General features: G+C 39.3%; 1 protein-coding gene across 4 annotated transcripts in view; it reads left to right on the plus strand.

Annotated features, from left to right (window-relative positions):
- The window catches only part of Odad2 (outer dynein arm docking complex subunit 2), a 178240-nt gene that overhangs the window by 26883 nt on the left and 126751 nt on the right, over nucleotides 1-24606 (plus strand). For all 4 annotated transcript variants that reach the window (XM_087896312.1, XM_087896310.1, XM_087896311.1 and 1 more), the window contains 3 exons: nucleotides 8173-8366; nucleotides 11465-11560; nucleotides 12730-12877. In XM_087896312.1, coding sequence (XP_087752438.1) covers nucleotides 8173-8366; nucleotides 11465-11560; nucleotides 12730-12877 — 438 coding nt within the window. The remainder of the gene's footprint in view (nucleotides 1-8172; nucleotides 8367-11464; nucleotides 11561-12729; nucleotides 12878-24606) is intronic.

Consider the following 24606-nt stretch of genomic DNA (forward strand, 5'->3'; position numbering starts at 1 on the left):
TTCATTCTATTTCACTTATATGTATGCTATACTGTCCTTGCTTAATTTCCTGTCATAGATATAAAATACCACCACCAAAAGCAACTTAGGGGAGAACGGGTTTATTTTCACTCCCAGTCCCGTGTTACAGACCAGCACTGCAGGGAAGACAGTAGGTACAGGAAACGCTCACATTCACAGTCAAGAGCAGAGAGAGAACAAATTAATGCAGGCATGCTGCTAGTGCTTAACTGGCTTTCTCCACCACCACACAGCTCAGGATTTCCTGCTTAGGGGATGATGCCACCTACACTGGAGGTCTTCCCACCCAATGAATATGACTGAGATAATCCCCCACAAACAAGCCCACAAGTCAGCCTGATCTTGTAGATTCTCTTCCCAGCTGACTGTAGATTGTGTCATGTTGATAATTAAAACTAACCAGTACACACATATTTGGATGTACTAAATTGGACTTTTCTACCCCATGAACACCAGTCTACAAGAATCCGTTTCAGTTTGTACTTTTTTTGGATGGCCACTTGGATTTTTTTGGTCACATGATAATTTTATGTCATCATTGGAGGGGACATCAAAGCTTTCCAAAGTAGCTGCATCATTTGAAATTTTACAAGGAATACAACAACAGTGATGCCCAAGGAGTCCATTTATTCCTTATTCCCTCCAGCATGTATTTCATGCTGTTTGATAGAATCTTAGTGAGTTACTGGTGGGCCTCTGATATCTAGCCTCTTATTTCCTTTTATCTCATCCTACTACATCCTTGCTTGACTTTCTGAAAACATTTAATTTATCTTTTAAATATTGCACATGTCTTTAACTTTTAAACTTTCTTATAAAATTATTTTAATTGCCTAGCTTTGCTCTTTGACAATTTCATACATGAATATAGAGCGTCTTACTTACTTTCACCCTACCCTCTTTTGTCTCCCTCACACCTCTGTCACCCCAACACCCTTCACCATGCTATCATACCCAATACCTTTCTCATGCCTTTTTACTTTATCTTGTGATCTATTGATTTTAAATGTACAAGTTGTCACAGTTTGGACCTTCCACTGGAACCTGGTGAAATCACTGCTTGGAATACAATTAAAGACCATGACTGTCTATCCTTCAGATTCCATTAGTTTCTAAGAGTGCAACAGGGAGGATCAGGACCTTATGATCTATGGTTGGCAGTTGACAGGTCCAGCCTTGTTCAGACTCAATAATAGGTAACCCCAGCTGCTGTGGAAACAGGTTTTGCAGTGCTGTGCTGTGTCCCAAAGATAGCATTTTCAGTCCTTCTGATCTCATTACTTTCACTCCCTCTTCTGCCAGTGTTCCCCAAGTCATGGAGGGGTGGTATAAATGTTATGTTTTGGGACAATTATCTATTCTCAATATTTTTATGAAATTTGTCAACCATTTCCCAAATTATTGTTAGGATATTAGCTTCTCTCAATATATTGCTGATCATTGTTTTTGAAGAAGCTTTTTGTATTTTTCTCTTTTCAAGAGAGACAGACCAAGAGGGAGGGAAGAAAATGGAGAAGAAAAAGAAAGATGGTGGGGGAGAAAGAGATATTTTCAGAAACTGGTTTATACAGTTTTTGGAGACAAGCAAATCTGAGATTTGGAGGGAGGTCAGGGTAGTGGGCTGGAGTACAAACAAGCACAGAATCATGCCTGGAACCCTAATCCCATGATCCATTGAGCTGGAGACTCAGGCAAGGATTTCTATTTCCAGCCCAGGGAGAGTTTCTTCTTTGGAAATCCTAGCCTTCCCTCTGTAGGCCTTCAACTTCCTGGGTGAGGTAGGCTCACATTACAGAGGGCAATCAACTTAGAGTCTACTGATTCAAATGCCAATCCTTGCTAAAATTACATACACAGCAATATTTTACTTGGTATGAACAAAAGCATTAGACACCTTAATCAACACAGACAGAGATAAACAGAACTATTAAAACTAGTTCTGCTATTTTTCTTTACCCTTACATGCTTTTAACAGTGTGAAAATGTCTGTGACGGCCCCACCCATCTCTCAAAGCCAACAGTGCCATCCCATGCTTGCACTACCTTCCTCTGGGCTACCTGTCATTACTAGAGATTTCTGTTTGGTTTGTTTCATGAGACAATATCTTAATAGGTAGGGACAGCATTGATCTCAGAATTCTTCTCCCCAAGCCTCTAATTATCAGGATTACAAACATGTATCATTCTAACTGGGAAGGATTTTATTCTAGCAGTCCCCTAGCATAGGATGCTATTGGGGTGTCATCAATGGTAGTTCAAATTCTCCAGAAAACGCTAGTCTGATGTTTGACCCAGGTGTATAAACTGTTGCTGCAGGAAATGACTCTTAGGTAGGTGATATTCAAGAGTTAGGGATTCACTGGAGTGCCCTTGTTTCAGGTTCAGGCCTTACTTTACCTTCATCTATATCCTGAAACCTTGAGTCTGAAGCATCTCTGGTTGTTTTGCCAATAAATAGCATTCATTTCCTGTAAGAAAAGAGAAGGAAAAAATGTACTCCAGGAAGGGCTAGAATTCAGGGGTAGGGTCTAGGCACATCCCACATCCTTGAGAGGTCTGGAGTCTCTCAAGAGTCAGTTTCCCATCTGCATCTGGATCCAGAGTCTTCCCATGTTTGAGTGATCTCCTTAGGTTTGCTTTTTGCACTGAAATCTTTTCTGTAGATTTCTCCTGAGAAAGCCATTAACCATGTGCTGTTGAAGCTATTTTGATGTGTTTCATCTGTCTTTGTTAAGGATGGAGGGGTTTTTTTAGGGGTTTTCAGATTAAGATTAGTAAGGGCCAAATCTACCTTATTAGAATCAGAAATCTAACATGTCTATTTTAATCATATACTTAAAAACCCGTTAGCAATATTTTCATACAGCAAAATTCACAGATAATCTTGCATGTAAAATTGCATGGTATTCAGACAAATATATGTGAAATGCCCAAATCAAGATAGAGAACATTATCATCATTATTGAAAATGCCTGAAATTTGATTCTGATTTCATTTCTATCTCTCATAGACAACCACATCAGATTTCTGCCCTTATAGATTAGTTGTGCTTAGTACTTCATTGATTCAAATGATAAAATAACTTTCAACTTATTTTTGAGATTCATCTATGTTTGTATCATACGTTTGTTACTTTTGTGAATTAATATTATTTCATTGTCTGGACAACCACAGCTTGTTTTAGCTGCTCACTTGTTGACAGCCATGGAGGTCATTTCATGGTCTGGGCTTTCAGTACACTGTTCTATGACCTGGATGTCTGCATGTCTGCTGGGATGGACACTCTTCCACTTCCCACATTCCTTTAAGTTTCTTGTTTTGCTCCATCTAGATAGAAGTGTGCCAGTCTCAATCAGTTTTTTGAAGAGTAGATGGTTCACTGATTTTCTCTGGGTTTGACTTCTATTTTATTTCTGCTCTTTTTATCATTTTCCTTCTGTCTTTCTTCCCTCCCTCCCTCTTCCAACCTCCTTCCCTTTTTCTTTGCCCTCCCTCTTTCTTTCTTTCTTTCTTTCTTTCTTGCTTTCTTGCTTTCTTGCTTTCTTGCTTTCTTGCTTTCTTGCTTTCTTTCCTTGGGATTCATTTGCTTTCCCTATGAATTTCGTAAGTTGGAAATTTAGTTCATTCATTTGAAGCTTTTGTTTTCTCTTTCTAATATTTTTGGTGGTGTTATTATTTGCCGTGAAACTCTTTAGATGTACCATAAGAACTACATTCCTTAAACCTTGATCTGTGATTTTTTTATTCAGATCAACATATCTGAAAATGTTCTCAAGATCATTCTTTTTATTGATTTCTAGTTCAGTTCCAGTGTATTAGGAAAAAATATTCTATATAATTTTAGAAGTCATATGTTAATGTTCATTTTATGGGCAGACTATGATCTCACTTGGTGATTTTTCCCTTGTGCATCAAGAAGAGTATGTATTGTGGTGGTGTTGGACACTGTGTCCGACACATTTCAGCTGAGTAAGGCTAAGTAATATGCAGCTCTCCTATAGCCTCACTAATAAACAATACTCTATTTTATTCCTGAGTACTGTGGAAGAAATTGTGAAGATTTCTATTTGGGGGTTTACCAACTTTACTAAAGGTTCAGTTCTTGTTTCCTGTATTTTGAAATTCTCTTTGTAAATACACTTTGGGAATTGTGTACTAATGGATTTTTGACATTTTATCTGCCCCTCTTTATCTCCAATATGTTTGATTCGGGAGTCTATTTACCATATTGTAGGCAGAGAAGACTTCTGACCTCCATTTTTGTTGTTTGGTTGGTTTTGTTCTACTAAGTGGTCCTGAAACCAGCAGGATAACATCATATTACAAAAGTAATATGGAATAATGAGCAGGAATACACTTGCACATCCTGGCCATCTCTCCGGATGTAATGAATCTACTTGTATGAATCATATTAACGTCAAAAGAACTAAGTAACAACATCCTGAGTCAGGATGTGTAGATAGACTTTTTGTCAGAAATTTTGAGCAACTTCCAAACTTTCTGATCAGCAGACAAGATGGAATAGGCTCACTTCATTTGGCTTCCACATAAATGGGTTCTTAGGCTTGCTTGGCAGGCATTTTACTGACTGAACAACTTCCACTGCTCCACGTTTTTATGTTCCTAACTCTACATGGTCTATGTCTTTTTATTTTTTATCTATTTATTTTAAACGATTTCATTTTTAAATTGTGTCTGTGTGGCTATGAGTGAAGGTGCCCACAAATATCAGAAGAGGTCAGTGGATCTCCTGCAGCTTCATTTGCAAGTAGTTGTGAGCTATCCAACATGGGTGCTGGAAATAGAACTCAGTTCCTTTAAGAGCAGCAAACACTCTTCAGTGGTTTAAATGAAAATGGCCACCATGGGCTCATATATTTGAATACTTAGTCCCCAATTTGGAGAATTGCTTGGAAAGGATTAGTATTGTGTTAGATGTGTGTCACTGTGGGTGGGCTTTGACATTAGTTCCCTCTTTCTCTCTCCCCCTTTCACCCCGCCTCTTATTTATGTGTCAAATGTGAGCTCTCAGTTACTGCTTCAGTGCCATGCTTTCCTGTCTACCACTATCTGCCCCACCATAATAATCATAGACTCCAACCCTCTGGAACCATGAGTCCCAATACATGTTCTCTTTTATAAGTTGCTTTGGTCACAGTCTCTCTTCACAGCAAAAGAAAGACCTGAGACACACCTATTTTTATGTTTATCTCTGTATTTATTTTTAGCAACAAAACATAACAAAATATATAAGATTAAACCAAAACTACCACTTCAAAGTTGGACAAACCAAGCCAACAGAAAAATAAGAGCTCCAAGAGAAGGCAGAAGAATCAGAGATCCACTGGTTCACACATTCAAGGGTCCCATAAGTGTATTAAATTGAAAGTTCTAGTATGTATGCAGAGGACTTGGTGCTCTGTACATACTGCTTCTGTCTCTGTGAGTTCATATGAACTTTGCATATGTATTTCAGAGGCCCTTGTTTTCCTGATGCTCTCTGTCCCCTCTGTCTTCCTCACTCCTTCTGCCTCCTCTTCTGAGAGGTTCCCTGAGCTCTGAGGGAAGGAGACATCTTGTTTAGAGCTTTGAGTTCCAAAATCTTTCTCTGTGTGTAATATCTGGCATTGAATCTTTATATTTATATGTTCCCATCTGCTTTAGGAGGAAGCCTCTCTGATGATGGCTAAGTACAGCACTAAATATGAGTATAGCAAACTACCATTAGAAGTCATTTTATTTTTACTTTTTTTTTAGACCAGTACTATTTGTTTCTACCATAGGTCTCTGGGCTATGTAGTCTCTAGTTCTTGGTCTTCCAAGCAGTGTCAGGTATGGGTTCTATCTTAAGGAGTAGGCGTTAAGTCAAATCACACATCAATTATTTTGTGCCACAATTACCCTCACATATTTTGAAGACAGGACAGATTGTAAATCAAGGAGATTAGTGACTCTGTTTTTCTTTCCATAGTGTATAGAATACCTATCCATGACAAAGACACTAGAACAAGAGTGTGGGTGAAGGTTGTGGGTAAGCACCAGCTCAGCTTCTTCATGTTTGATGAGTTGTGCATGTGTTATCTTCAGCAATGGGGCCTTGCTGTCAGTTTATGAAAGGCATTCTATTATCTTGGCAAAAGCCTGGTTTGTTTGAGGAATTTCCATGGGACCTTTTCAGCCAACAACTCAAATGGAGACATTCAGAGCTGGTACTAGAAGCTAATTTGTTGACAAGTGATGGCCAGTTGGCCATCTCATTATTTCTAGACTTCATTAAAATCGTGTGTGTGTGTGTGTGTGTGTGTGTGTGTGTGTGTGTATGTGTGTGTATAATAGGATGTTTCCACTGTAGGAGGCTTCTATACAGCCCCTCAAATGCTCCTCAGTTCTGTGTCCTTTTCTCCCTCAATCTCATCTCCCCCATTCCTACCTGATCCTCACATTCTTGCCACCCCCAACTCCTGTCCACCAATGAAATCTGTTGTTTCCTCTCCCAGGGAGATCCTTGTGCCCCCCATCCAGTCTCTTCCTCTATGCCTAACCTCTCTGGGACTATGGACTGTAGCTTGGTTTTCATTTATTTAATGGCTAATATATATAATATACTTATATAAGTATATGGTCAGATATAAGTATACATATATAAATATGCATACCATAATTATTTTTCTGATTACCTCACTCTGGATGACTTTTTGTAGTTCCATCCATTTGCCTGTAATTTTCATGGTGTCATTTTTTTAAAAGAGCTGATAATACTCCATTGTGTACCACATTCTTCTTATCCATTTATCTGTTGAATGACATCTATATTCTTTCCAATTTCTGGCTATTATGAACAGAGCAGCAATGAACATGGTTGAGGAAGTGTCTCTGTGGTAGGATGAAAGGTCCTTTTGGTATATGTTCAAGAATACTATAGCTGTATCTTGAAATAGAATGACTGCCATCTTCTTGAGGACCTGCCATACTGATTTCTGTACAAGACTGCAGTCCCACCAGCAGTGGATAAGTATTTCCCATATTCTATGCCTCACCAGCATAACATGTCAGTTGTTTCATTCATCTTAGATGTTCTGACAGATGTAAGATAAAATCTTAAAGTAGTTTTGATTTGCATGCACCTGGTGACTAAAGACGAAAAACCTTTCTTTAAGAGTTTCCTGGCCCTCTGAGTTTTCTCTTTTTATAATTCTCTTTAGATATGTACCCCAGTTTTTAAAAATTGAGTTATCTGTTTTCTTGATAGCCAGTTTTTAAAATTCATTATATATTTTGGATATTGACTATCAGATATGCAGTTGATAAAAATCTTTTTCCATTTTGTAGGCTGTTTCCTTGTCTGAATGAGGTGTCTTTTGCTGTGCTGAAGTTTTTCAGTTTCATGAGGCCCCATTTATTAATTGTCCTTACTGCCTGTGCTAATGGTTTCTGTTTGGAAAGCCTTTTCTGTGCCAGTGAGCTCAAGCCTATTCCTCACTTTCTCTTCTATCATGTTCATTGCATCTGGTTTATGTTGAGGTCTTTGATATATTTGAAATTGAGTTTTGTGCAAGATGATAAAAATGGATCTATTTCCATTCCACTACATGCAGCTGTTCATTTTGACCAACACCATTTGTTGAAGATGTTCTCTTTGTTCCAATGTGTATCTCTGGCTTCTTTATAAAAAAAAATTAGGTGTGCATACTTGTGTGAGTTTATGTCTGGGTCTTCAATTCCATTTATCAATGAAAGGCAATAGAAACATTTGCAGCCACTGAACCATCTCTACAGGCCTAGAATGTATTTTTCTATTTCTGTTTACCTTCAAGGTGCTTCTTATATCCTTAACTTGTGTAATTTTTATGTTATATATCCTAGTCAATACAAGGATGGAGTTTGGAATTTTTTTTCAAGAGGTGATGAGGAATATGTAGGTTTATGTATGCTGCCATAGATCTGAGTTCAGAAATATCATATTACTCCCTGTGTGACTCTAACAAAGGCCTTGGTCTTGAAGTTGCCCGTCTTCAAATTGAGTTGCTAAGCAACAGCAGGTAGATGCATGTGAGATTTTCCTGACTTTATCCAGCCCTAATTTTCAAATGGCATTAAGTAGTTCAGAGGCGGTGCTATTGTAACCACTACTCGCTCTGTTTTTAAATAAAGGAGATAAGATTCAATGAAGAGCAACAGAAGGATCCTCAGGTATATGAGAAATCCAAGACAGAAGATGTGCAACCATCTGCAATTAGTTCAGAGAAGAGTAAAATGGAGAAGAACCAGATTAATTTTGGGAAAAGTCATATGACCAAGAGATTGGAGCCAAGTTTAAACTGGAGAGCAACTGTTGATTACAAAGAGTAAGTAGTTGTTTACATGGGTTTTCTGATGCCTTCAACCACTATACAGTTCCATAATTTTTCCTGGAGTTGTACATCTTGTTAGAAAAGAGAGTATTTCCCTGTCTTAGCTATGTGATTCCTTTGTCCTTCTTTGTATATCTGAAATGGAAAGGTGTAGCAGGACGAGTGCTTGTATTCCGGTCACTATGGTGCAAGAAGAAAAACACAGCTCTTTTGTGTAGTAGGTGAGCAAGAACAAGTGATATGAGAAAGAAACAATACTAAAATACATTGAGAAATTACATTAAACATAGAAATTTATGATTATAGTTATATGGAGTTCCTCAAGAAAATTTCTGTAGCAATAGCATAATCAGAACTGTAATACTTTAAGGAAGAATGGAGTCTCAGCAATGTTAACAGACCTATGTAAAATGAACAGTGGGATACTTAGGGTTACTATTGCTCTGATGTAACACCATGACCAAAAGGAACTTGGGGAGAAAGGGGTTTATTTCACTCACAGTTACACATAACAGTTCATCATCAAAAGCAGTGAGATCAAGAACTTATACAGGGCAGGAACCTGGAAGCAGGAACTGATACAGAAGCCATGGATGGGTGCTGCTTATTGGCTTGTTCCTCATAACTTACATAGCCTGCTTTCTTATAGAACTCGGGTCACCAGTTCAAGGGTGATTCCACCCACAATGATCTGGGTCCTCCCACATCAATCTCTAATCTCTAATCTTTAAAATACCTTGCCATAGCCTTGTCTGCCTACAGCCTAACCCTATGGAAACATTTTCTTAATTGAGAATCCCTTTTTTCTGATGACCCTAGCTTGTGCCAAGTTGCCATAAAATTATCTTGTACACATACTAAACATAAGAAATATAGTTAGTAAAATTATGAATTATAGCCAGACCATGATGGTACACATTTTTAATTCCAGCATTCAGGAGGCAGAGGCAGGGGGATCTTTGTGAGTTTGAGGTCAGTCTGGTGGTCTACAGAGCTAGTTCTAGGACAGCCAAGGCTATACAAAGAAACCCCACTTTGAAAAATAAAAACAAAAAATTGAAAAAAATTATTGTTAATCAAAGACTGGGAAAATAACTCAGACAATAACAATGAAGTATTTGCCTTGCAAGTACAAGAACCTGAGCTCAATCCCCAGAACTCAAAAACAAAAACAAAATATAACAGACACAGTGGTACGTGAGTATAATTCTACTGCTGAGGAAATGGAAATGGGTGGATCTATGGAGCCTGCAGACCAGCCAGCTTAGTCAACTTGCTGTGTTCCAGAGCAGTAAGATACCTCTGCTTCAAATAAAAGATGACAACATTTGAGGAACAGTACATCCAGGCTTGTCCTCTGGCCTCTACATGTGTATGCACATATATTCACCTGTACATGTGGAATACACATATGTGTGTGTGTATAAATGAATCCCCCTCTCAAACACACACACACACACACACACACACACACATACACACACACATTGTAGGTGAGTGTCATTGCTACTCAAATTCTGAAGCTGTCAGAAGTTCCTAGAGCAAATCTGTTGTGTCTCCATTATCAAGTTATTTATCTTAGAAAGATAAATGGTTGATTATGGCTCATGATTTTAGAAATTTCAATTCAAAATCTGTAAACAATTGTTTTTGGAATCTGGTAAGTGTGCTAGATGTTCACAGTGAAGAACACATGGCAGAGTAAGACTGCTTACCTTGTAGTCGGGAAACAAAGAGAAATATGGTGGGTGTCCAGGTTCTTATGAGGTCGCACCCCAGTCCTAAAGACCTCTCATTAGGTTCCTTCTAAATATTTCATGTATCAGTACCTCAGATCAATTTTCTTTTTTCCCTTTTTTCTTTCTTTCTTTCTTTCTTTCTTTCTTTCTTTCTTTCTTTCTTTCTTCCTTCCTTCCTTCCTTCCTTCCTTCCTTCCTTTCTTTCTTCTTTTCTTCCTTCCTCCCTCCCTCCCTCTTTCCCTCCTTCCTTCCTTCCTTCTTTCTCTCCTTCCCTCTCCCCTCTTTCTTTCCTTATTTCTTTTAATGGAGTCTCATGCTATAGGTTCACTTCTAACCTCTGGTAATCCTCCTCCTTCAGCTTCCTGTAGGCATGAGATATATGACTGACTGGCTGGGGTCAAATTTTTTTTGGTTGTTCAGAGGCTACTCGTGATCCCAACTAGAGCAAGCAGTTCATAAAATTTAACCAATAGAATACATATACCAGCCTATATTTACTACCACATGTCATAGTTACCCTTATATTCAATGCGACATGGTTGGTTTAATAACCTTTTCTGGGACTCTGAGGGTGTGGTTTGATCCAGCATTAAATGCAGAGGATCTATCTCCAGGAGAAAGGCTCTGTGGGAAGAGAAGAGGTCTTCACTTTTCTGATTTCCACTGACTTCATTACACTTGACCTCTGTAACTATACAGAAGGGCTCTGTGAAAAACATATGTGAGACTCTGTTAATGGGGAAGTGGGTTTTAAAATATTGCCTTTAATTATGAACTGCTGTTATAAGTATTTAATGAGAACTGAGTATGTGCTAAGGAGCACACTAAGCCTAGAAATTCCTGAAGATCCAGTGAACCTCTGTAGCAGTGCTGGCCAGTGTTGATGAGAAACTAGTACTTGTGACTGAGAGCAGTAAGTCCTCTGAGGGGAGGGCTAGGGTCATGATTTCACTCAGCCATGGTAGCCTGTGAAGACCCTGCTACTAGTTCTCAGTGCATAGCATACTTGACAAAGGGCTGCTGCTTATTTTATTGTTTTAAAATGGAGTCTGGAACCCAGGCTGGCCTTGAACTTGGTCTCTGGAATGCTGGGATTACTAGTGTGTACCACCACAGCCAGTGTACCCAAACAGCACACAACATGTCTTCAGTACATAAAACACACATCTGTGCTCGAAGAACAAACACACACTTGTAAGTGTGAGGTGAATCTGGAATATGCTGATCAGTGTCAGGAAAGTGCATTGTTTGGGTTCATGAAAGTGCTGGGGCCATCTGAACATACTTCCATCTTTTATATCCTATTTACCAACACAACATACTAAAGCTCTGTTTTGTTGTTTATTTATATAGCCACAAAAGCTCTGTAAAAGATAGCCCAGAAGAAAAACAAGGAAAATTTGAAAAGTCATCGGCATCTGTTTCCTCAGGCCGTGCACAGTTACTCCGGTATGTTTCGATAGATATGGCCATGTTCTGACAGCCATCACACAGAATGTCCAATTGCCTTGACATTTACGGTACTATACAATGGCCCCAGGATACGTAACATACTAATGGTTACTAGTGATGTCAGTAAAAATGGGTGTGCTGGATTTCTTTAAATATATTCCAGGATATACTTCTATTGTAGCTCTGTGGATCACAGGGAGTGCTTGCTACTTACTGATTCCAAAGAAAGAGATACAGCTAAGGCCAGCTATGAACATTGGGGATAATTTTCAGTTTAGCAAAGAAACAAAATGAGAAGGGTTGGCCATTGGTGTTAGGTTTCAGAGCAGTGGTAGGAAGAAGGGAAGAGATTCCCAGTCAAACATGTGCATATTAGGGCTGAAACTGCATTGTTGTTGGCTTTACTTTTAGGTTCACTTAATAAATTTATTCAGTGTGTTTAAGAACTTTTAAAGCTTTTGACTTTGAAATAATTATAGACTCACAGGAAACTGCAAAGGTAGTGTACTCAGACCCCTCGGCCCACCTTCCTTCAATGACAGCACAGTATGATCACAACACCAGGACATGAACATTGCTTCAGTGTGTATGTAATTTACACATATGCCATAGGGTAAATTATCATGATGAACACAGCAATCAGAACAAAGAACTTCACCAGCATGTGGGGCTCCCTAGTTCCCTATTACAGCCACATCTACTCTCTCGTTTTTAACTTCAGCCAACTGTTAGCCTCCTTTCCAGAGTAATAGGCAGTATTTAGGCTTGGGTGCCGTTCCAAACATTGTTTTCAGATTTATTTCTTTTTATAGTTCCGCATTAGCTTTGCTTGAAATTGGTCTCTCCCTCTCTCTCTCTCTCCCTCTCTCTCTCTCTCCCTCTCTCTCTCTCTCTCTCTCTCTCTCTCTCTCTCTCTCTCTCTCTGTGTGTGTGTGTGTGTGTGTGTGTGCGTGCGTGTGTGTGTGTGTGTGTGTGTGTGTTTGTGTATACTGAATACAATTTGCTAGTGTTGCCTTTTGGCAGATGTGTGGAAGCCTTGCCTTCCTTCTGAGGCTCACAAGGTGTTCATACCATCTGTTGCTCACTGTTTGTAGACCAGTTGCTATATTATTGTTACAGTCATGGTCATGCTGTAGCTTAAACTGTGGACTCGTTGCTTTTTATAGTAAGGGTGGTGAGAAGGTTGAGGAGACTGCCAGTGAGAGCTCCTCAGAGAGTGAAGAAGACGAGGAGCCTCCGGATCACCGCCAAGAAGCCAATGCTGACCTGCCATCGGAATACTGGCAGATTCAGAAGCTGGTGAAATATTTAAAGGTAAGAAAAACCTTCTATGCTGTGTTTATAGTATTCCATGGAAATCCATTTCTAAACACATGAATTCTCCTTCTAAGTTTATGACATACCTCTTAAATAAAGAGCAGTGTGTACTGTGGTTGTGGTTGAATATACACAGGAGGAGGTCTAATTATTCTGAGGAGTCAAGCTTAGACCTCAGGAAGCATGGCCTACCTGGTACCAGTTCTCCCTCTTGATGATTATAGAAGGGGAGTAAGGACAGGCATGGTCAATAGCAGGTACTGACTTAATCTGTGCTTTCTGATTTTTATGGGGTGTGGTAGAAAGAGCATGGAGCTCCAAGGCTTGTGCTCCCTTAACTCTGTGCCACTATTACACCAGTTGGGCCCAACTTGTCTGCTCAGTTGCAGCTTCCAGGGCTCACAGCTCAGTGAGATTAATGATTATTTTTCTTTTCTGGTAGCATGTATACAGCACCTTCCAGCAGGTAAGGTTTCCCATGGGGAGTCAACAAAGTCTGACATATCATTTTGAGGTAGGACCAAGGTCCTCTCCTCTATATCTATGCTGAGCAAGGTATCTCTTCTAAAGAGAACGGGCTCCAAAAGATCAGTTCAAATACTAGGAATAAATCCTGGTCCCGCTGCCAATGACATTACAGACTGCCTAAACCACACAACTGTCACCCACATTCAGAGGGCCTAGTTTGGTCCTATGCTGGTTCCCCTGATGTCAGTCAGAATCAATAGGCCCCCAAAAGCTCAGATAGCTGTTCCTGTGGGTATCCCCATCATTGTCTTGGCCCTTTTGCTCATATTTTTGCTCATCTGTCTTTTAGACTGGACTCTGGAAGCTTGGCCCAAGTCAAGTTATGGAGACTAGTTTTTCACTATTGGTAAAAGCTTGTAATACTTTTGGGTGTATGAGGTAGTATTACTATAGTACTAATACAATTTCTAATGACTTATTACTATAGCCATAGATCAGTACATCTCTCAAAACTCTTTAGAGAAGCATCTTCTCTTCTTGCAGTAGCTGTGAATTGACAAAGAGGCCCTTAATTGATCAACATGCAGAGAACAAGAGACTATGGAGTGCATAGCCCTACATGAGATACACATATCACACCCCACCCCACCACTTAAATACTGAGAATCACTGAAGAAGAGGGGTAAGAAAGATTGTAGGAACCAGAAGTAGTGAATAACATCAAGGAAAGAGTGTTTTCCAGATACAACGTGGCAGTTACACATATGAATTCACAATTGTGATGGCATGAAAAAGACCTAGACAAACTCAGTCAGATAAAATTAGAGCATGGAAGAGGGAAGATGGGCATGAAACTCTACCACAAAACAGCAGCTATCTTTACTAGCATGACCCCTCATCAGTCAACCGTACTCTAGGGCAGGCTCAGCCTCCACAATTGGGCAGCACAAACTGGAATGGATAAGGATTGTAGAAGAAAACTCAGAGTTGAATGAGTAAAGAGGAGAGTGTGGAGAGGGTGTTTATGAGAGGAGCTGGGTGAGGGGATAACTATGATCAAGATACACTGAATGGAATTCTCAATAAACTAATAAAAATTACTTAAATTCCAACAACGAGGGATTCTATCAATCCTTCACAGAAAAACCAACACCAATATTTCTCAAAATATTACATAAAATAGTAAAGTTAAGAACACCCCTAAGTTCCTTTTATGAAACCAGTATTACCCTAATACTGAAATCAGAGATAGAGAAATAAAGGCCAATTCCCTGATGAACATAGATGCAAAAGTTTTCAATAGAATATTTGCAAGCAATTCAAGTACACATAAAAAAGATATCATCCATGGTCAAGTTGGCTCCATTACAGTGGTACGGGGATGGTTTGACACACCTAAATCAGTATATTTAATCCACATCACAAATAGACTCAAAGGCTAAAACCACATGGTCATCACAGATGCAGAAAAGGTCATTGAAAAAAATCCAACACCCTCTCATAATAAAATTTCTTGATAATCTAGGGATACAAGGAATATATATGAGCATACTGAAGACAATTTATAACAAGGCCATAACCAACATCACGCTAAGTGGAAAAAACCTTTGGAGCATTTCCATAAAAGTCAGGAACAAGACAAGAGTGTCCTCTCTCTCTAATGCTCAATATAGTATTTGAAGTCTTAGCCAGAGCAATAAGACAAGTGAAGGAGACAAAAAAAAATGCAAGTGGGAAAGAATGAAGTTGAAATATTTTTATTTGCAGGTAATTTGATTCCATATATAAGAGACACTAAACGCTTCAACAAAACTTCTATAGTGGATAAACATTCAGCAAAGTAGGATATAAAATTAACATACAAAAATCAGTAGTGTTCATATCTACCAATGACACATACTGAACAAGAAATCATTAAAATAATACAATTCACAATAGCCTCAAAAATAACTTTAGGCATATCTAACCAAAGAAGTGAATGACTTGTACAATCAAAACTTTAAGAAACCAAAGAAAGATTTTTAAAAATATACCACAAGATAGAAAGTCCTGCCATTCTCTTGGATTAGCAGGATTAATATTATGAAAATGGCACTCTTCCAAAGGGAATATAGAGATTCACCGAAATCCCCAATAAAATTCCAACCCACTTCTACAAAGATAATGAAATATAACAAAATTCATTGAAAACACAAAAGACACAGGATACTCCAAACAATAAAGAACCACGAAAGGTGCCATCATATGTATACCTCAGAGATATCTATAGTAATGAAAACAGCATGGCACCAGCATAAAAACAGACATGTTGGTCCAATGAAATAGAAACATGGATCCAGATATAATCCTTATTGTTCACAAAGAGATAAAACGAAGCAAAACTAAAACAAAACAAAGGGAAAAACCCACATATTGCAGAAAAGACCGCCTCTTCAACAAATGATATTGATCAAACTGGAGAGCTAACTATAGAATGAACTAGATTCCCTATCCCTCATCCTGAACAAAACACAACTCCAAATGGATCAAGGAACTTACCATAAGACCTGATATCCAAAACAGGATAGAAAGCAAGGAATACACTTTAATTCAAAGGCATGGGAAAAGAGTTTATAGATGGGACCCTGGTAGTGCAGGCGTTAACACCAACTGAAAAATGGGACTTCATGAAAGTGGAAAACTTCTGTACAGCAAATTTGAATGAAGAGCTAACCTACAGAATGGAAAAAAAAATTTTACCAGGTATACATCTGACAGATAGTTTAATAGTCTAATGCATAGACTATTCAAAGGACTAAAACAAAGCAAAACAAACCCAAAGATCCCAAACACCAAGAATACAATAACCCAATTAAAATTTGTCTATGGAGCCTGAGTTTCCAAATAATGAAATATAAATAGTTGAGAAATATTTCAAAAAATTTTTCAACATTCTTAGCCATCAGGCAAATGCAATTTAAAACTATCTTAAGAATTTATTTTATAGTCAAATGGCTAGGATAAAGACATGGTAAATGGTGGCATAGATGTGGGGAAATGGGACAACTTAGTCATTGCTGGTAAGAGTACAAGTTGGTTTAGTCACGATGGAAATCAACGTAGAGGTTCCTGAGAATGCTAGAAATAGATGACCATACCAGCTATACCACTCTTGACCACGTTCCCAAAGCACATACGTGGGCTCCCAGCCAGAGTAGAAAGACTGATATAGTTGCTAATCAGGGCACAAAGACAGAAGGTGTCTCAAACCAAGGAAAAAGGCAAAGGGGGCCCAGAACCAGGGTAAGAAAAATAGAGGGGTACCAGAACCAGGGCAAAAAATGAGAGGGAGCCCAGAACCAGGATAAAAAGGGGGTCTTGGTACATCAAACCACATTAGTCTGGAAGGAATCCACAGGATCTCAGAGGCACTACTCTTCCAATCTTCATTGCTTCTGTGTTCTCAACAACCTGGAAATGGAACCAGCCTAGATATCCATCAACTGATAAATGGATAATGAAAATGTGTCACATATGCAATGGAATATTATTAGTTATGAAGAAAAATGAAATTGTGAAATTCTCAGGTAAATGATGGAGCTGGAAGTAATCACTCTGAGTGAGGTAACCTGGACCTAGAAAAACCAGGGCTGCATGTTCTCTCTGATGTGTGGATACTAACTTTGAATCTTTAGATATGTGTATAGAATAGAGTATCCGCAGAAGGCAATAAACTAGTGAGGAGATAGAGATGGAATGCAGGTGGTATGACAAGAAAGAGAAATATTAGAAAATTAAGGGTTAAATTAGATAGAAGCAGGGCAGAGCAGGGGAGGGCAAGGTAGAGGAGGAGTACAGTAAGGATAAGAAACCCTAAAGACCCTTAAAAATCCATATGGAAACCTACTTTAGAAGCTTACCAAGACATAGACATATGCAAAAAGGAGCTTAAAATGGAATTATCTTATAATGGGGAGAAAATGTGTCTCCCATACATTGCAGTGCTACTGTACAAGTTATGGTTTACTTCTTTTCAAGGTGTTGGTCAGTGAGGTCCCATAGACACTCCTCCCCAAATAGTACAAGCTATTTCCATTGCTCTTGGTTACTCTAGAACATAATGGTAATACTCTATTATTGAAGACACTATACACTTGAGTCATAAAGCATGGAGAAATAAAGCTGGTACTGATCTGGAAGCTTCATCCCTGTTGGCTAACTTTCATAATTTTGAAACTTTCTAGGCATATTACCAGGGAAGAAAAGTCATCTACAGTCTTCCCAACCATGAAACTAATGAACTGCAATAATGACTGGCCTGGTAAAATATGCCACTGATTCAATAATGACACAAGTGTTATGGGAGTAATCAACCACTTTCTAATTGGCTTAAGTTCATCTCTACAAAAGGGAACTCATGCCTAGTACCACTGAATAGATCAAAAATCCATGGTTGAATAGGTCATAGGTGCTAAGCAGGACCTAACACTATTATTCTGCTAAATGGACATAGTGTTAAACTTCTCCCTAAGTTCATATCTTCATATCCATAGATTAGTGCATCTCTTGGCCATAGGATCTTATTTTTGCAACAGATGGTGATTAAATAAAACAAAGACCCTGAGCTGTTCAATGTGCACAGAGTAAATTACTGTAGAGTGTTCACATATCTGTATGTGATAACATAGCACCCCACAAGGCTCAATGGTGATCACCAAAGATTGGATGTAAAGACTGAAAGAGACAGAGGTAGTGAATTACTGCAGTGGAATGATATTTGTCAGATGTGGCAGGGCTGTTTAACATATGAGTTCACAGCATCTGTGACTTCCTGAACAAGATTAAACCAGCTAAAATCCCTTTGTGGATGGGGAAGGGCCTCGTGAAGGCCTACCCCTAGCAATTCACAATTGATGACTTCTGGAAAAGAGTCAGTTTTCTTCAGAGATGTGTTTCCTAAGAGCTCATCTATGCTCCAGTATGACTCTGCACATAATGGCTGCTTTCAGTGGACCTAGTGGTTTGTTTGTTTTGGTTTTAAGAGTATATAAATTTGGGAAGGAATTGAGGGCAAATAGGAATAAATTGAAAATGAAGGAATCGGGGAGGTTGATTAAAACACATTCTAGGCATATATGAAATCCTTAAACAATAAAAAAGACATGCTATGTTAACATCTGGTCTTCACACACATGTTCATATGAGTGTGCACAAATATGTGTACTCACATTCATCCGAGCAAAAGCATACACACAAATACCACATACACATGCAAAAGATAAAAATTATACAAATAATACATACACATGCAAAAGATAAAATTTATACTGGAATCTTCTTTCATACCACATACAAAAGTATATGACAATGGAACACTAGAAATTGTAAAACTACTAGAAAGAAGGCAAGCTGTTCTCTTAGATAACAGTCTCAGCAAAGATTCCAAAACATGACTTCAAAAATATAAACACGAGAGAGCAAGATAAAAAAGAAACTAATGAAATTGAGTCAAAAGAAATAGCAAGGAAAATATAAGGGTGAGACAATATTGCATAACTTGGGAAGGAAATGTTTTCAAACCATGTGTCTGATGAGGGGCTAATATTCAAATTCTATAAAGAACTCAGCTCAATTGCAAGAAAACAATCCAGTTAATAAATAGACAAATAGCCTAACTAGGCATTTCTCCAAAGAACCTATACAATGGTCAAGACAACATGAAAAAATTCTTATCATCACTAAGTTTTGGGGAGATGAAAATCAAAGTTATGAAATATGAGATAGGCCCTCTATCTGCCTGAGTGACAGCTGTCAGAAAGTAGAAAGATAATGAGTACTACAAGGGTATGGAGAAAAGGGAACTCTTAACCCTCGCTTACCCCTCCCCCCCAACATAGTTGGTGGTGTGTAGGCTAATGCGATGACTGCAGGAAACAAAATGGAGTTTCTCAGGAAACTGAACATAGAAATATGGCCCAATTATCCCACTCTAGGGCATATATAATGGCTAGCCTTAGTTATCACCTTGATACACCTGGGCAGAGAGAACCTCAGTTGAGGAATTGCATCCATCACCTTGGCCTGTGGGTGTGTCTGTGGGGTGTTTTCTTATTTGCTAATTGGCAAAGGAGGGCCCAGCTTACTGTGTCTAGTGGTCTTCCAGGGCAGGTGGGTCTGAATTATAGAAGAAAATGGAACGTGAACCTGAAGGCAAGACAAGAAACAGCATTCCTCTATTATTATGGTTCTTGTTACTTAAAAACATAGGAATAAAATGTTAAGAAACATTTGGAATACCTTATGATTTGAGGAGTTTCTGAGAATTTCTACAAATTTCACTTTTTAAAAATTTTCTAAACTTGAAGATTCTTGTTTGTTGGGCATTTGAAAGTAGTAGAGGAGCACAGAAGGGTGCGTAGCACACACATAGCACAGGACACATTCCCAGTTTGTGTCTGCTCCTTGACCCAGCTACAGAGCTGCCCAGTCCTCCTTTCTTCATTTGTCTGGTCGGAGCAGTCTAGGTCAATAACCTAGACTGGCCTTGTACTTTAAACCATCTCCCTGTACTTCCTGAGTGCTAGGATTACAGGCTGTAGCCACCACATCTGACACTTTAACTCTTATTATATCAGGTAGGGGAAAAAAAACTGACATCAGTGAACATCGAAGCCCAAAAGTCTGAAGTTGGCCATCTTGAGTATAACAGACCTTTCTGGTTCAGACCTGGTGCTTTGGGAGAAGAAAAGGACAGACAGTTTTCCTACCGTCCACTGTCTTTTTTCTTTTTCATGAGTAAAGGAAGAGTCAAACGGGGCAAAAAAACGAGGACAGCCAAGAGATGGGACAATGGGGTAGGCAGAAGCATGGTTTTTGATGTTGCAAAGTTGTCAGTGGGACCCTATGTACCAGCTCAGCAGCTTCAGGTGATACAACGTTTATTGACTTCAGCTTAATCATTGTTAAAGAAGGAGGAAGTGTTTGGATGTCAGGAATTCAACAATGAACAATGAATGCTAAATGTAGCATAATACATCTGAAGTGCTTAGCACAGAGTCCATGGTAATGCTGACAGTGATAATTATTTCTACAGTGTATGATCATGATCATAGAAGTTGCATGATGTGGAGTCTTGTTCACTTGCCCAGGTGGCGCTCAAGTTTTGCTTTAAAATTTCTAGCAAAATAATGAAAAGAGGAAAATACAGAGAGTTAATATTTTGAAGGATAGACTTACCATCGTTAAATAAAAAGAAGCCAGTTACCAATGAAACTGGTGCTAAGAACTAGAAGAATTTTGGCCCTTAGGGTAGAATGGGAAGGTATTGGGCAAGGGCGCACATGGCATCCCAGATGGCATCCTGGGACCATAGCAAAGTGTCTCCTAATAGCTTGGTTGTAGAATGCTACCTTGAGTTATTCAGCTACTAAGGATAAATCCACATAGTTGGGGGCCGAATGGGGATGTGCTGTTTCTGTCCCAGAACAGCTAAGAAAAGCATTTACTGATGAAGTGCTACTTAAGCTCACACGAGTTATTCATCAGGAAATCACGTGCAAATGTGCTACTTTTGGCCAGACACTAAATTGCTTGGAATTCTTATAGCTCCCATAGGTAAATATGCTTAACATAGCCAATAAGAGGGAAAGTAGATCTACAAATGATTCCAAGGTTTTTGACACAGGTAACTGTTTTATATAGAGACACAAAAGGATATTTAAAAGTCTCTGAAATGCAAAATTGGAAGTCTCTAGGTAATCTCAAAATAAACATACCTGACATTTTAATTTATAAAATTATTGCTCCAATGTAGGTTTAAACTAGCAAAGAAATGGTAATGTTGACCTGACTTTCTCCCTACCATTTTCCAAGGATAGAATGTCAGCACTGTTGAAAAAAATTGATGAGCTCATTAATATTGAAACAGGTCAACGAACTCAAGCTTATTATTTATCCAGTCTATGAGCTCAGATCCTGGCATATAAGAAACGGGAGTTGATATTGAAATATTAGGCTTTAACCTACACTTAACTTCAACTTGAAAATTTTACACACACACACACACACACACACACTCACACTCACACACACACACACACTTCTTCTGGGACTTTAGAACACAATTTTTCTAAATTAAGGATTACACTACTTTCTTTTTCTCAGCAAACTTCCAACTTCTTTTGTCCCCATAGCTGATGAGTCTGTATAGAACCCAAGTACTAACCAGGGTGACCTGCTTAGCTCCTGAGATCATGCATGTTCAGCATAGTATCCTGTGTAAGGCAATCTAATTCTAAGGAAAGTGCCACCATTCTATTTAACCCCCTCTGATAAGTACCTACATTCTGTGCTTTGCTATCTTGACAGCTCAGTTAGTCCATCTTCTTAGCTGCTTCTTCAGTAGAGAGGTGCTATTTAATTCATTTCTTTATCAACAGGCTATCTTGCCAAGGATCACAAGCTTGACCCTCAAACTTCTGCCTAAATGGTGCAAAGGTAGCTGAGGTTACTGGGTGTGGTGCTGCTCTGTGCTTACTCTCAGTCCCTGGACAACAGCTTAGTCTTGCCTCCGAGTCAGAGTTCCTTCAGTGGACAGCTCTCCCAACTCTCCCCCACCCTCTCTTAGCTCCCATTCTCCTTAGAGATACACTTTTATTCTTGCACTTGCTGTTTTGATATAGCTAACCCCTTCCTCCACTGGCCAGGAGTGGCTTTAAAATCTTGCAAGAAAAAGATTTTGATGATTTCCAATAATTAGAGCCAATGGTGTCTTAATGTCTGTGCACTATAATTCTTTGGAGTCCCTAGCATCACAATAATATTTCATTCACATCTAAACCTGGTATGTGGAAAAACTCCTGAAATAAGAAAATCAATTGTTGGGAAAAGAGGGTTTATCATTCACAAGAGTTGTTACAAATTGATACAGATGGATATATCTTGTCTTGTAAAGTCAGATGGGGCACAGGAAGTTTGAAATACACAGGTTTGACTTTCAAACACATTGTTGTACATGGCCCTAACTGAAAAGTGAATTATTTCACCCCAAGATAAAAGACTGTAAATTTATTTCTATGTCGATTCTGTCCAGCTTTAACTATAAATCAAAGAGAAAAATCAAGGCGATTGGGGTAATGTTAAGAGCATTTGGTAGTTTTGAGGAGTTTCTGGGGGCATTTGGGATCATGTTTTTCTCACCCATTGGCTTTTCCTGGACTGTTGCCTGGGGAGGACATATTTGTCACTCTGGTCTCAGTTTTAGGCTCAGTAAGGTGACATTAAGAGCAATATTGGAGACATTGAAGTGTTGGACTCAGTGGGTCTGGTCCTTGCATGCACATATAATAATAGAGAAACACAGGATGGGGTCCCAGGGCTATTTATTCAGATGCTCCCCTCCTTGAAGAGTTCTGCTAGAAGAGTGGGCACAGGAGACCACTCTCCAGCATCATACACAGGAGACCACTCTCCAACCTCATACACAGGAGACCACTCTCCAACCTCATACACAGGAGACCGCTCTCCAACCTCATACACAGGAGACCACTCTCCAGCATCACACACAGGAGACCACTCTCCAGCATCATACACACGAGCACTGCTCTCCAACATCATACACAGGAGACCGCTCTCCAACATCATACACAGGAGACCGCTCTCCAACATCATACACAGGAGACCGCTCTCCAACATCATACACAGGAGACCGCTCTCCAGCATCATACACAGGAGACCGCTCTCCAGCATCATACACAGGAGACCACTCTCCAGCATCATACACACGAGCACTGCTCTCCAACATCATACACAGGAGACCACTCTCCACGGTCAGACACATAGCATACCCACATGCATTTCTTATCACATAATCCATGGACTGTGGCAGTCACTCTTATGTTCAGTTCTATATCCACATGTTTAGAATTTAAGACTATGAAAAATAAAGGTGCCTGGAAGTCCCCAAAGTTAGTAGGGAGGAGATTTGACTTCAGACTGACATCTGTAAGACATTTGTCAGAAAGACCATCAGGCTATAGCTACAAGAGAGGCACCCAGGACTCACTTAAGGGCGTTCTTGGCAATAGATGTGCTTCGTGCTTCCAGTTTAAAGTTCTTTGTTGAAGATGCTTTACTGGTGCTCAATTCCTACACACACACACACACACACACACACACACACACACACTGCCCCTTAACTGGTTAACAAGTTCTGAGTGGTAATTGGGAATTAAATGTTTTTTTTTTTATTGTAGGAATTTGATGTACTTTGCAGTCAATTACACTTAATTAAATTCCATTCCCATTACTTGTGTCTTAGATTTGGAGTGGCAGGTTTGATCCTTATTTCATTGGTGGAAAAGCTGAGAAATCCTTTGCTACAGGCCACACAGAAGGCGACTGCGGGCTGGGACCGCATCCAGCTTCTTCTATCTTTATTGACTGTTGCCTGGTGATTCTGTCCCACTGTCAAGAAACTCAGAACCCAGGAGCCCTGTAGACATTGCTTCATCTTCTCTCTCATTTGCATTGCTTCATTTGAGTGAGAGACTGAACAGGAGCTTTTATAAAGGGACTTGGTATCCGTTCTTGGAAGGCAGCGTTGGCGTGTTCTTTGACTAGGTTTGAAGGAGGGTGAGAACAGTGGCGGTACAGTTGCTCTTAGAAAGGGCCATTTAAAAATCGAAAGCAGTGGTCACTGTTCACATATCCAGCAAACTGAAGCTGTTAAAACGTCTTGCTGTCCAGAGTAATATTTTTAAGATTGTGCAAGCTATCTCACTCATGTGGGTTACCTTAAAAAAATCAGTACTCTGAGATAGTGTAAGTGCCTGTGAAGATGCCCTCTTAGAGGGTCTGGAAGGACGGCAGGGCTGCTCGTGTTTGCAACTGTGAGGACTAAAGTTTGGATTTCTAGCTGGGTACAGCGCCACAACACTGTCACCTCAGTGCTAGAGGTGGGTAGACAGGCGACTTCTGGGAGCTCACCGGCAGCCATTCTAGCCAAAACACAAAGTAGGAGTAATTAAGACACTCTGATGTCAACCTCTGACATGTACTTATGTTCCCACCCCTGATATCTGTCAGGAATCATGCTTAAATCCCACTATCTATAAAAATTCTACATAGTAGCTCATATTTATGTTTTCATAAATGTTACCATGTTTGAATGAATACATTTTAAGTTTTTCCCAGAATTCTTTTAATCTCATTGCCCTGCCTTTAAGCCTGAGTTATATAAGAAGTTCAAAGGGCCAACCTTGACTATAAACCCAGACCCC

The sequence above is a fragment of the Myodes glareolus genome, chromosome 14, assembly GCF_982192425.1.
Source record: "Myodes glareolus chromosome 14, mMyoGla1.1, whole genome shotgun sequence".
In the NCBI taxonomy this organism is placed as follows: Eukaryota; Metazoa; Chordata; class Mammalia; order Rodentia; family Cricetidae; genus Myodes; species Myodes glareolus.